Source organism: Phyllopteryx taeniolatus, chromosome 3, assembly GCF_024500385.1.
Source record: "Phyllopteryx taeniolatus isolate TA_2022b chromosome 3, UOR_Ptae_1.2, whole genome shotgun sequence".
In the NCBI taxonomy this organism is placed as follows: Eukaryota; Metazoa; Chordata; class Actinopteri; order Syngnathiformes; family Syngnathidae; genus Phyllopteryx; species Phyllopteryx taeniolatus.
Genome location: NC_084504.1, coordinates 8,137,266 through 8,148,616, shown reverse-complemented (window position 1 = coordinate 8,148,616; position 11,351 = coordinate 8,137,266). Strand labels below are relative to the sequence as shown.

At 41.7% G+C, this 11,351-nt stretch overlaps 1 protein-coding gene across 2 annotated transcripts; it reads right to left on the bottom strand.

Annotated features, from left to right (window-relative positions):
* Positions 1 to 1,249: 1,249 nt before the first annotated feature.
* On the bottom strand, positions 1,250 to 10,965 carry nipsnap1 (nipsnap homolog 1 (C. elegans)). Of its 2 annotated transcripts, XM_061766844.1 has the most exons (10): positions 10,808 to 10,965; positions 8,871 to 9,007; positions 6,858 to 6,903; positions 6,680 to 6,774; positions 5,695 to 5,765; positions 5,462 to 5,602; positions 5,000 to 5,031; positions 4,817 to 4,911; positions 2,662 to 2,745; positions 1,250 to 2,148 (listed from the first exon to the last, which is right to left on the bottom strand). In XM_061766844.1, the coding sequence occupies exons 1-10, from the start codon at positions 10,855 to 10,857 to the stop codon at positions 2,084 to 2,086; spliced, it is 816 nt and encodes a 271-aa protein (XP_061622828.1). In that variant the 5' UTR covers positions 10,858 to 10,965; the 3' UTR covers positions 1,250 to 2,083. The 2 variants fall into 2 exon arrangements, with proteins under 2 accessions (XP_061622828.1, XP_061622827.1); XM_061766843.1 differs by lacking the exon at positions 10,808 to 10,965 and having other exon boundaries at positions 8,871 to 10,801.
* Positions 10,966 to 11,351: the final 386 nt, after the last annotated feature.

The window sequence follows — 11,351 nt, the reverse complement described above, 5'->3', positions numbered from 1 at the left end:
AACAATACATTCATAACACTCCTGATCTCGACTGGATTTACCAACCCATTGTCATAAAAGGAAAATGCATTCATGAAAATTGCACAACTTTCATTGCGCTAAAATTCAATGAGGTTAAGTCTGCCCAATTTGAAATCCTAAGGCCCACCAAAACCTTAAATCAAAACCATGATCAACATATCAGGCTAGGATCAATCATTTTCCAAAGAATGTTCCATAAATATGTGCAAAGCAGTGAGTGGCTTTATTACATTCAAATAGCTAGCAAGCAAGCTAATATATTGTTGGTAACAAAATCAGTTTTTCATCAGGGCTTCGATTTGACTTTATGACACATAGTGTATCAAAATGCTAACTTTTGATTTGGAAGGTCTGGACTAGAGTGGAGTGGACCACCGAGTCACACAGACATCCCGTTGCCGGTCGACTTTTCGCTGTCACCGACTCACTCCACATGATCCCTCCTAACGTTAACATGACCTATAAATTTGTCATACATTGTCTACAATAACATGTAAAAGACTTACTACACCTACATGGCTTTTTTTTTTGTATCCAATAGTTGATCGGTATCATTGTTCGCGTAAGCGATGGCATATGGTGCATTCACGCGTTCCTCGGAAATAGGTGTCATGGCATGGTAAAAAGGATCTTAAGTCTTTTAATGGCTGTCAAATTGTGTTTGTGTGGATGAGTGAGGGGTAGCAGGTGAAATGTTCAGTGGTGCCTTGTTTTCTTGCTCTGTTACGGCGCCTCTCATTCTGTTGAAACCTGTGTAACTTTTATGCCTAACTTTCCCTCTCTCTGTTTACATCTTTTTTACACCATGTCATTATCTGTGGAGGTTGAAAACCCTAACAAGTCTATTTTGACCAAGTACAGCGTTGAAGGTACAAATCTGTTTTCAAATGTAGGTAGTAAAAGTAACAAGTCGTCAGAAAAATACTCAAGTAGAGAAAAATCGACTAAATTACAGTAACAAAGTATTCGTACTTTGTTACTTCCCACCACTGCAAAATTGGACTACATTTTCTAGACATTCTTTCAGTCCTGACAGCCCACCAAGGCCTTCTCTGGTGGCCTAAACAAAATCAGAAGCACCGACCTACATTTACAATTAATTCTATTAACAAGAGTCTGCTCATTTCTTTTGGCTGCACTGCTGAAGGAACTAGTTAAAGACAAGTTGGCACCATGGCCTGTTTCCTAGCTTTTAGTCCGGCGGACACTCTCACACGTGGTTCAGTCGTTAAACTCGGGAGTGAAATTTATTATGAAAAACAAACTGACAGACCATAATTCATGATTTAAAACAAACAAAATCACAAAGGATCACATCAGATTCTACATTAGGTTGACTCAATCACAATAATAATATGCACATGTTCCCTGAAAGGCACTTAAAACAGGAGCGTGCCTGACTTCTGTGCCGATACACTTGTTGGTCACTTCATTAGGTACACCTGCATAATGCAATGAGGTCCAATACAAAAACTAATTATAGCCCAAAAAAGACTGAGCGGTCTATGTTTAACCACGTTTTTTGGGGGGGTTGTTGTTGTGATTGTAGCATGTAAAACTGCATGGAGTGGTTTCTAATATTTTGGTGACAGTGTCGCCCTGCATATTCGCAATTTGTTAATTGCGATTTTGCACATTTTTAATTTGCTCGTTTTTCTGCTTAGACCAAAGCCCTATCTAATATAAAAGTATCGCTTTGGCGCCATATTGTGGCATCTTGGTGCAACAGACCTATGTTACACTGAAGAGATCCTCTCCTCTCTCGCTTCATTTCGACATCCCATAGCGTTGGCTACCATAAAAGTAGTGCTTTGTCACCATCTTGTGGGTGGGCATCAATTACTCGAGGATTTTTGGTATAGCGGGGGGAACACTACTTTATCGCTACATAAAAGCATGGTTTGAAACAAATATATCACATATAAAACTGAGACTGTATCTGTAAGTCTGGTATTGGATGTCAGATGGCAGAAGTGTACCTAATGCTGTGGCCCAACAGTGTGGAAACAGTGTTGTTGTTTGCTGCTGGTTTTGTTTTCGGGTGCTCTGCCTTTTGGTGTCCTCACTGTAACGGAGAACTGGAGGTGGGAATCATTATCCTGGACTCCATGCTCCTGATGAGAGGCACTGCAGTAACCACAAAAGCCAAAAAGTAAGCAGAGCTGCAGCGTTAGCACAGATTAGCCTTAGCTTCTTTTCCACGAAGTTGTCGACGTGGGGGGATAGGGGGACATTTGTGTTTTGTCTAATCCACAAGTGTAGCTGTAATTCGAGGGAACATACACACCATCATTTGATTCTCTTTCGACTCTGGACAGTTTGAGAATAAGTTGCCGCTTGCCGTGCCGGCGGTTGTCATGGTAATGAAAGCCGCTCACTGCGTTGGGCCCATTGGGAAATTGTGACAAAATTGTAGCTTGGCGCATTTGGATAGATGCGAGGCAACAATCACTTTCAACGCAAAGGGACATTGAAAGTGAGTCTGGAATAATTCAAACATTTGAACATGGGCACGTAGTTCGCCTGGTCAACCGGGCTAGCTAAGCTTTCTCACGCTACAGACTGGAACGAGGCCTTGAGCTCGTCGCATAATGTTAGCATTTTGAGCTGTCCAGGTGGATTGCAAGGGTGCCGTCTTACCCGTGTAGTACACGTTGGCATCCCATCCCTCCTTGCGCCACGCAGACTTCCTGGTTTCATCTCGAGACTGAAGACTTTCATAGGCTGTGAAAAAAAGCACACACCAAGAATTAAAAATGGTAGTCCCATCATTGACAGGGAACAGGGAAGTAGCCTGCTAACTAATATACAGGACAAACAAACTTCATGTTCTATGATTTTTTTTTTCCTTTTTCTTTTTTTTTTACGTAACAATGGAAGCATTATCCCCCCCAACCAAAAATAAAAAAATGGTAAAGCAAAGCAAATTTATTTATATAGCACATTTCATACACACGGCAACTCAATGTATATATGCTTTTCAGCTCCAAGACATTCTTTGTGAACTCTTCCTTTAAAATTCCAAGGATTTGGACAATCTCAAAATAACCCCTACTCAATTTCTCTTCCCATTTACACCGTGATAAAATCATTTGAACCCTGTCCATAAACTTCTAGCCTTACTGCCTTTCCACCTGGTCTCCTGGACACAATATATCAACCCCTAATCATCATGTCAACCAACTCCCGAGCTTTTACTGTCATAATCCCAACATTCAAAGTCCCCGCATTCAGTTCAGTTCAGTTTATTTTTGAAAGGGGACAATGCAATTTCATAAAACACATGAAGCACACATGGTTAAAAAAGCCAGAATTAGCCAGAAGGCTAGTTTTCATCTGTAGTCCCCTGGCCATGATGTAAAAAAGCAGTAAAATACATCTACAAGACAATATAATACAGGATACATAATCAAACTATACTATTAAGAGAGAATAAAACCATAATTTTTTTGATCGTAACAAAAAGACAACATAACATACTTGTCTTTTAGTGTTGGCAGCTATAGGTGTTAACTAGCCACATTTTCAGTTTTTTTGTGAAGGCCTTGTATGTTGTAAGCAGTTTAACCTCCTTAGGTACTGAGTTCCACTCACCAGCGCTCCTCACTGACCAGGCTGACTTACTGAAAGTGCTCCTGCGCAGAGGAATGAGACAGTCACCTCTGACAGAGCCTCGAGTGACACGCTCAGAGCTGTTTCTTTGGCTGATGAACTCAGCCAGAGGAGCTGGGGCCAAATCATGCAGTACTTTATAAATCAAATTTAAATCTGCAAATATGTGAAGACGGTCCCAGTTTAAAAGACTGTATTTTTTAAAAATTGCACAGTGATGATAGTGCCTTGGTTTTTTATCCATCACTTTAATTACTTGTTTGTACAAAACTTCCAATGGTTTTTTTGCATTCTGACCAGCCTGGGACCAACTGGTTAATTCAATTCAATTCAATTCTAGGTTCTGTGCTTTCCTCTTCTCTTTCTGCCTAAGAACCCGCTTTCCACCTCTTAACGGCGCCGGTGGATGATGTTAACGACCACGACCAATCCGGAATTCTTTGGAAGAACGCTCAGCTTTGTTTGGCAAAGTTTTAAGACGGCTGCCCTTCCTGACACAACCCTCTGCATTTATCTGGGCTTGGGACCGGCCTACACGTAGTGCTGGCTTGTGCCTGCCGCGGAAATATAAAAACTGGACCGCGGAACAACGGCAAAAGGTGATATTTAGTGAAAGAGTGAATTCCTCTACTTGATCATGCCCAACAGGGTGTTAAAAGGAATAAGCTCTAATTAAGCTTTAATATGGTGAGACTCTTGCTCCTAAGTGATAAAACCATTGAGAACATCAACTTTATGATCACATCATTCTGAAATTCCTGTAATAAAATAAACACTGGCAAGTGCATGTGAGTGCAAGTGATTGTTTGTTTAAATGTGCCCTGCGATTGGCTGGCAACCAGTACAGGGTCAGGGTCAGAGTCAGCTGGGATAGGCTCCAGCACGCCCACGACCCTAGTGAGGATAATCTGTACGAAAAATGAATGGATGAAGGTTGCGTGAATGAGAGAGAGCCTGCAGAGCGTTCATTTCGCAATACTTTGGTAAAAGTGCCAAATCTTTTCAAGTCAATGGGCTCGAGTCCGAGTGAAGTCACGAGTCATTGCTGTTCAAGTCCGCGATTCAAATCTTGTGACATTTTGTCAAGTCTAAAGTTATCAAATTCATGACTCGAATCCAAGTCATGTGTCTCGAGTTCACATCTCTGGTGAGTTGCTTTACTTTATAGTAGTTTTGCACTCACCCCATAAGTGATGGACGACGTACAAGTCGCCGATCTGCGAGAAGAAGCCACCCACAGCCTCGTTGTTCTCCTGACGGTATTTGATGGCCCTTGCCCTGGTCAAGACAGACATGAATATGACATGGTGGTCATAGATCATGAGGATTGTGCTCACCTGGAAGGCATTAGCGAGTTGGAGCTTACCAGTGGTTGCCCCATTCGATCATGGTCCCCGGCTTGAAGCAAAACAAGTGTCAGTGGTGCGATAAGTGTTTCATACTCATGAAAATATGTCAAATTGGACTTTTGCATGGACTTTTACATGAATTCACGGGAATACAAGGCTTTTTACAGGAATGGATGGGAGTACGTGACTTCTTTTTTTACATGACTTGATGGGAATACGAGGCTTTTTACAAGAATGATGGAATTCATGGCTTTTTTACTGAAATGAATGGTAATACATGGCTCTTTACAAATTATCTGCAAGTTTAAGAGAGCCAACCTTAAGCCTTAAGATGTTTTTAAAGCGATTTCAATGCAATTTAAGACCTCCCCAGTCGCAAAATGTGACCACTGGGTGTGCAAGTGAATAGTACACATTTTTCTATAGGAATGAATGGGAGTACAAGGGAGGCAGCATACAAACATGAGAGTTGTAGCTACCTTGAGGGAGTAGCTCCTCATTTCATAGATGTTTGGTCCTTGTCGGGGAAGAGGTTCATTCCAGAAACTGAACTCCAACAGGAGCTGATTCCGCCTGGAAATCAGCATTTTTGCTCTCTCTCTGCGGAATTCCAAATATTCCTGTGGGCAAACGGGCACGTTCGTTGACATAGCAACAGCATACACGCCACAGTGTCATGCTAAGCATGTTTGAGGCGGTGTTGTCGTGTTACCTTGTTCACGTTGAGCTTGTTGAGGCATTCGGTCAGGGCGGGGTAGCCCCCACTGTAGCGCCACAGGTGCACTGCAGAGAAGCCATGTGAGGATTTTAACCATCCAAAAGAAACTCATATCTTAAGACAGAGCATATTTGTGCCCGGATCTCATTTCAGTTGCCTCCCAGAGTTGCTGTTTTGGGGCATACAGTGATCTCGGATTTATCACAGGGGATACATTCTGGACCTACCCACAATAGGAGAGAATCTGCGATATAGAGAGAACCTATAATTTATTTATTTTTTTAAATAGTTTTATCCCTTCTACACGATTCAAACACATTAACACTTATTAAAACACACTTAAACCCTTTAAAAAAAGGTTTTCCTTAGCACCTGTTCTCAGTTTTGCTGTCATGAAATGGGGGACTATCATATAACATCACTTTGGGGAAAGGAAAAGAAAAGCATTGCAGCTGTCTATTTTTAACAAAACAGTCTTACTCAAATGTACCTAACCTAACTATTTTCACTTATGTCTCAAAAACATCCAAACTTTTAATCTTGAGGCAACATAATTCTGCACGGCTCCCGCAGATTGAGGATATCGTCGGCGGAATAATACAACACTTATCAGACAAGAGAGGTTCAAGATAGTTGGTTAATCTAAAACTATTTTCAGCAGCTTAAATTTGTTAACTCATTCGCTGCCAGTCCTCCACGTTAACATGGATATTTGGATTCAACAGCCGGCAATGCCAGTGAATTAATAATGCGTAAAAATAACAGATGATGTGGGGACAGACAGACAGTATCGATTTGCGAAAAACACTAAATTAACCATATTTGGACGTGCATTTCCGCCCAACAACGGCAATATGCAAAAACTACCCAGAAAAACGAATGAAACGCAAAAGTTTAACTTCAATCCTAAATGCATAACAAGCACACAGTCTATATTTTGTAAATATATGTTCATGTAAATGTGGTGTTGTGCTTTAACCTGCTTGGTCCTGCTCTCCATACCAGGTGTTCCAGCTTCCTACGACCTCACACGGATAATCCTCATCCTGATGGAGCCTTTTTTGCACCTCCGCCCTAAAAAACAAATCAAAATACCAATTACAACCTTTGGAACACCTTCAGACTGAAACTATTAAAATAAACAAGAAAAGACTCACTCCAGATTGTTATAAGCTTCCAGGCACTCTGGTTTCACATTGTGAACTGAAAAAAGAACCAACAGAGATTTAATACATTATTTGTGTATATTTGGGAATACAGTTATACCTCTACTCACCAGATTAATTAATTGCGTGAACATGCTCATAACTCAGTTTGCTAATACTGTGCTACCTCGACTTACGAGTGACCTGACTTGCAAACTTTTCGAGATACAAGCCAATGATTTTTTTTTTGTCTTGAGTGCAGCAACATATGTAGACAGGCAATATAACCACTCATAGGCATATATTCTTTATCTTCTGCAAAAAAACAAAACAAACAGCTAATACTACTGCAGGTGAGTTGCAACGGTCTGCTTCGTGTTACATCACCAAATCTACGTGTATTCTAGCTATGGTTGTAATATACTGCCCCCTGGTGGCCAAGGCACAGACCAGAAGGAGGCCCATTCAATTCAAGTATGAATTTATGAAAACTGTTTAATTCTTTACGCTAAATTTAATTATGTTATTAGTGTATGTTTTTATAAAGTACAATAATGTAATGTAATCATGTGTTTCTCCCTGATTAAACGTTAAATTTTTTGTTGTTTTTTGGGTAAGGCGTCTTTAGTTTTTTGCACATTTCATACACAAGGTAATGTAATGTACTTTACATGAGTAAAGGTAAAAGCATTTAAGAACTAAGTACAGAAATAAGACAGTAGAGGTGCAACAATTAATTGATTATCAAATTAAACGACAACTATTTCCATAATTGATTGTTTAATTTAAGATTGTCCAAATCCTTGGAATTTCAGCCTCTCACGAGCAAATATTCTCTCTCTGTAATCCTCCATGAAGTCAGACTGATTATCTTTGTGTTTAAACAAAATAAATCATTTGCCAACATCTGTTTTTACTTCAGAGAACAATGATCAACATTTGTGCCCATTTTATGGCATGTTACGGACCAAAGCAGTAACTGCATCATAATCAATTCATGTTTGTTAATTTTTTTTGCACTGTCAATTTGAAAAAATTTCCTATTTTTGAATAAAGCACAGGTGTCAACCACAAGGCCCGGGAGCCAGATCTGGCCCGCCACATCATTTTATTTGGCCACAAAAGCAAATCATCTGCGTCAGATTCCATGATTCTTGCTTAAATATGGACCAAAATTTCAAATTGTCGTATGGAATAAATAATGTCATTTTTTCTACCAAGCCACTTTTTTACAGTATTGAACATTATTATTACAGTATTGACTTCTGATTTCAGAAGTAGTTATCCATCAGTTTGTTGTTTAAATGTAATAATATGATGAGGCGATGAAAATTTGTTATGGTTTCACAGTAATAACGGCCCTCTGAGGTTAACCGTAACTACAATGTGGCCTGTGACAAAAATGAGTTTGACACCGCTGGAATAAAGGAATGGATTTATTGCGTGGGTTTTCTCCGGGCACTCCAGTTTCCTCCCACATCCCAAAAACATGCATGGTAGGTTCATTGAAGACTCTAAATTGCCCGTAGGTGTGAATGTGAGTGCGAATGGTTGTTTGTTTGTATGTGCCCTGCGATTGGCTGGCAACCAGTTCAGGGTGTACCCCGCCTCCTGCCCGATGATAGCTGGGATAGGCTCCAGTACGCCCGTGACCCTAGTGACCCTTGTGAGGATAAGTGGCTCAGAAAATGGATGGATGGATGGACAAGCCAAAACTCCCAACATAGTATTGTATGTGTGCCTTTAAGGCGCGTGGCCTAGTAAGTGACGTCAAGAACATGACCAGTTAGTCTGCGTGAGTGTCCAAGAGTGAGTTGTGGCCTACAGCAACTGCTTTCAAGTGTTCTCATTTGATATTTGTCCCATTCAATAAACAGTGACTGTGGCTCTCTTGTCCACATGCGAGGGCATCACAGTACCTTAATTGCGCAATTTATTTTTTTCACTTCACTCGAGCAGCGGTGTGCCTGAAGGTTTCTCATACATCTAATTTTGCCGTTAAGTGTTTGGTATGTGCCAACCTACATTGGATTTTGTACAGGTTACTGGTCTCCTGCTTGGACAGCAGGTTGGAGTGGGCATCTTTCCTGGCGCCCACGTTTTGCACCGAAGAGCGTGCAGAACGGAACCAGCCTCGAACACCGTTCTCGGAAAACCTCCGACTCGTGAGAACAACATGGAAGAAAGAATTTTTTTTTATTTTGTGCAAAGCAGCGATTAACATACGGCACGGTGGCGTCTGCCTCACAGTTCTGAGGACCGGGATTCAATCCCCGGCCCCGCCTGTGTGGCGTTTGCATGTTCTCCCTGTGCCTGCGTGGGTTTTCTCCGGGCATGCCAGTTTCCTCCCACATCCCAAAAACATGCATGGTAGGTTAATTGACAAATTTAAATTGCCCGTTGGTGTGAATTTGAGTGCGAATGGTTGTTTGTTTATGTGTGCCCTGTGATTGGCTGGCAACCAGTTCAGGGTGTACCCCGCCTTCTGCCCGAAGATAGCTGGCATAGGCTCCAGCACGCCCGCGACCCGAGTGAGGAGAAGCGGCTCAGAAAATGGATGGATGGATGGATGGTAGCGATTATCATAAATAAAAGGTGAGAAGAGTTACTCTTTTTATGGTCACGACTTTTTGGAATAGATACACCCCGAAAAAAACATCAAGCCCAAACTTTGTAACTTCTGGTGATTGTTTTGTCCCCTGGCTCTTCCAGCACACCATTACAGATGCCACATCTGTTGTGTGGTTTGGTAATAACATTTGTTGGGACATCAGTCATACTAAAACAAAAATAAATAAATAAAATTTAAAAAAGTACAAGACACCCCTCCTGGAACGGTCATTTGTGTATCCCAATGATCCTAGGAGCCAAGTTGTCTGGTGCTTTATGCCCCTGGTAGGGTCACCTGTGACAAACGGGTCCTAGGTGAGGGACCAGACAAAGCATTGCTCAAAAAACCACTGATGATGAGAACAATATTTTGACCTCGTTTTCCCTAACCTGGACGTAAGGCCCCCTCTGAAGTCAGGCGTGGAGGTGGGGCTCGATGGCGAGCGCCTGGGCCTGCACCCAGGGGGCCTGGTCGGGCACAGCCCGAAAACACAACGTGGGTCCCCTTTCCCTTAGGCTCACCACCAGTGGGAGGGGCCGAAGGGGTCTGGTGCAATGTGAGCTGGGCGGCGGCGGAAGGTTGGGACCTTGGCGGTCCAATCCTTGGCTACAATAACTCGCTCGAGGGACGTGGAACGTCACCTCTCTGCCAGGGAAAGAGCCTGAGCTGGTGTTCGAGGTTGAGAGATTACACTACCTAAAGTAATGGTTTCATTAAAAAAAAGTATAACATAAATTAACAATAAATTTTACAGCTAAATAAGGGATACATTCCAGGTACCAATATTAACATAGAAATGACAACAACAGAGCAATTTCTCAAGATCTGGACTATCTTGGCCCTGAATATTCTTTTAGTATATTACAGGATGTCTCTGACTGTTCCCTGGGATTTTCTGTTGATCTGAGCTGTATTTTATTTTATTTTTGTTTTATATATAATACAGTAGGCTGGCATTTGTGTATGTTTCTTTTCGTATGGAAAGTTCAAGACAAATCAAGAAATATCAAGGGGAAAAAAAACAACTTGAAGTCAAAAATACAAAAACAAAAACTAGAGCATGATTGTGAAGGAAGAGATAAGTGCCGGCTGCTGCAGGACGAAGGTCACAAGTCCAGCAAATGATTACATCACGTTTGTGATAGGCGCTTAAAATTTATTTGGAAAAAAATAAACCTGGTTTACTTTCCGTGAATTTAGCTAACTCGATGAGAACCGACCAAACAATTTCCGAACGATCACAATCGTATAGTCTAAAAAAATAACAAATAAATGAAGTGTCGTCGTTGCTCTCCGTAGATTAATTTCGAATGAGTAAACGTAGCAGGCGCTCGCCTGGCCTGTTGAGTACCTGTACAACAACACGTGTCCTCCGGACCGAACCGAGCCGGCGGTCGCCATGATGATGCCGACGACGACTCCCCGACCGACGTCTGGTTTTCGGCGTTGGTTAATCTTTAGTTTTCCTTGTTGTTTCCGACTCGCCGTCGGGGGCGGGGTTGGGAACGCGATCGATCAGACGTGACTAATTGATCGCTGCAGTTGATCGTCTTGCCTTCGGTGAGCATCATGGCTTTGAGGTGAAACGGGGGAAAAAAATATGCATTCTTCCAATGCATATGTAGGGGAGCTGCTGTATCAGAAATTAGGGACAATATGTTTGCTTTGTGATTCCAAACCAGTCTTCTTTTTGCACAACATTTAAAAAAAAAAAACTTGAGTTGCAGATTTTGCCCCCCCCCCCCAATTTTTTTTTTTATGCCTTTCTTTCAGAAATGAAATTGCCTTCAAATGTACAAAACAGTGAACTTTATCTTACCATTGCCGGGTAGAATCGCCCCTGCCCACGACCCCTAGTGAGGATAAACTGTACAGAGACATGGATTGCATGTCTA

Excerpts from the sequence above, each read along its gene's own strand:
- nipsnap1 (XM_061766843.1), bottom strand. The coding sequence starts at position 9,069 with ATGTTAATCGCTGCTTTGCACAAAATAAAAAAAAATTCTTTCTTCCAT. Across the intron at positions 5,766-6,679 it reads TGGAGAGCAGGACCAAGCAG|TGCACCTGTGGCGCTACAGT; the intron begins GTTAAAGCACAA and ends GCTTCTCTGCAG. Across the intron at positions 2,746-4,816 it reads CGTCGTCCATCACTTATGGG|CCTATGAAAGTCTTCAGTCT; the intron begins GTGAGTGCAAAA and ends TTTTTTTCACAG.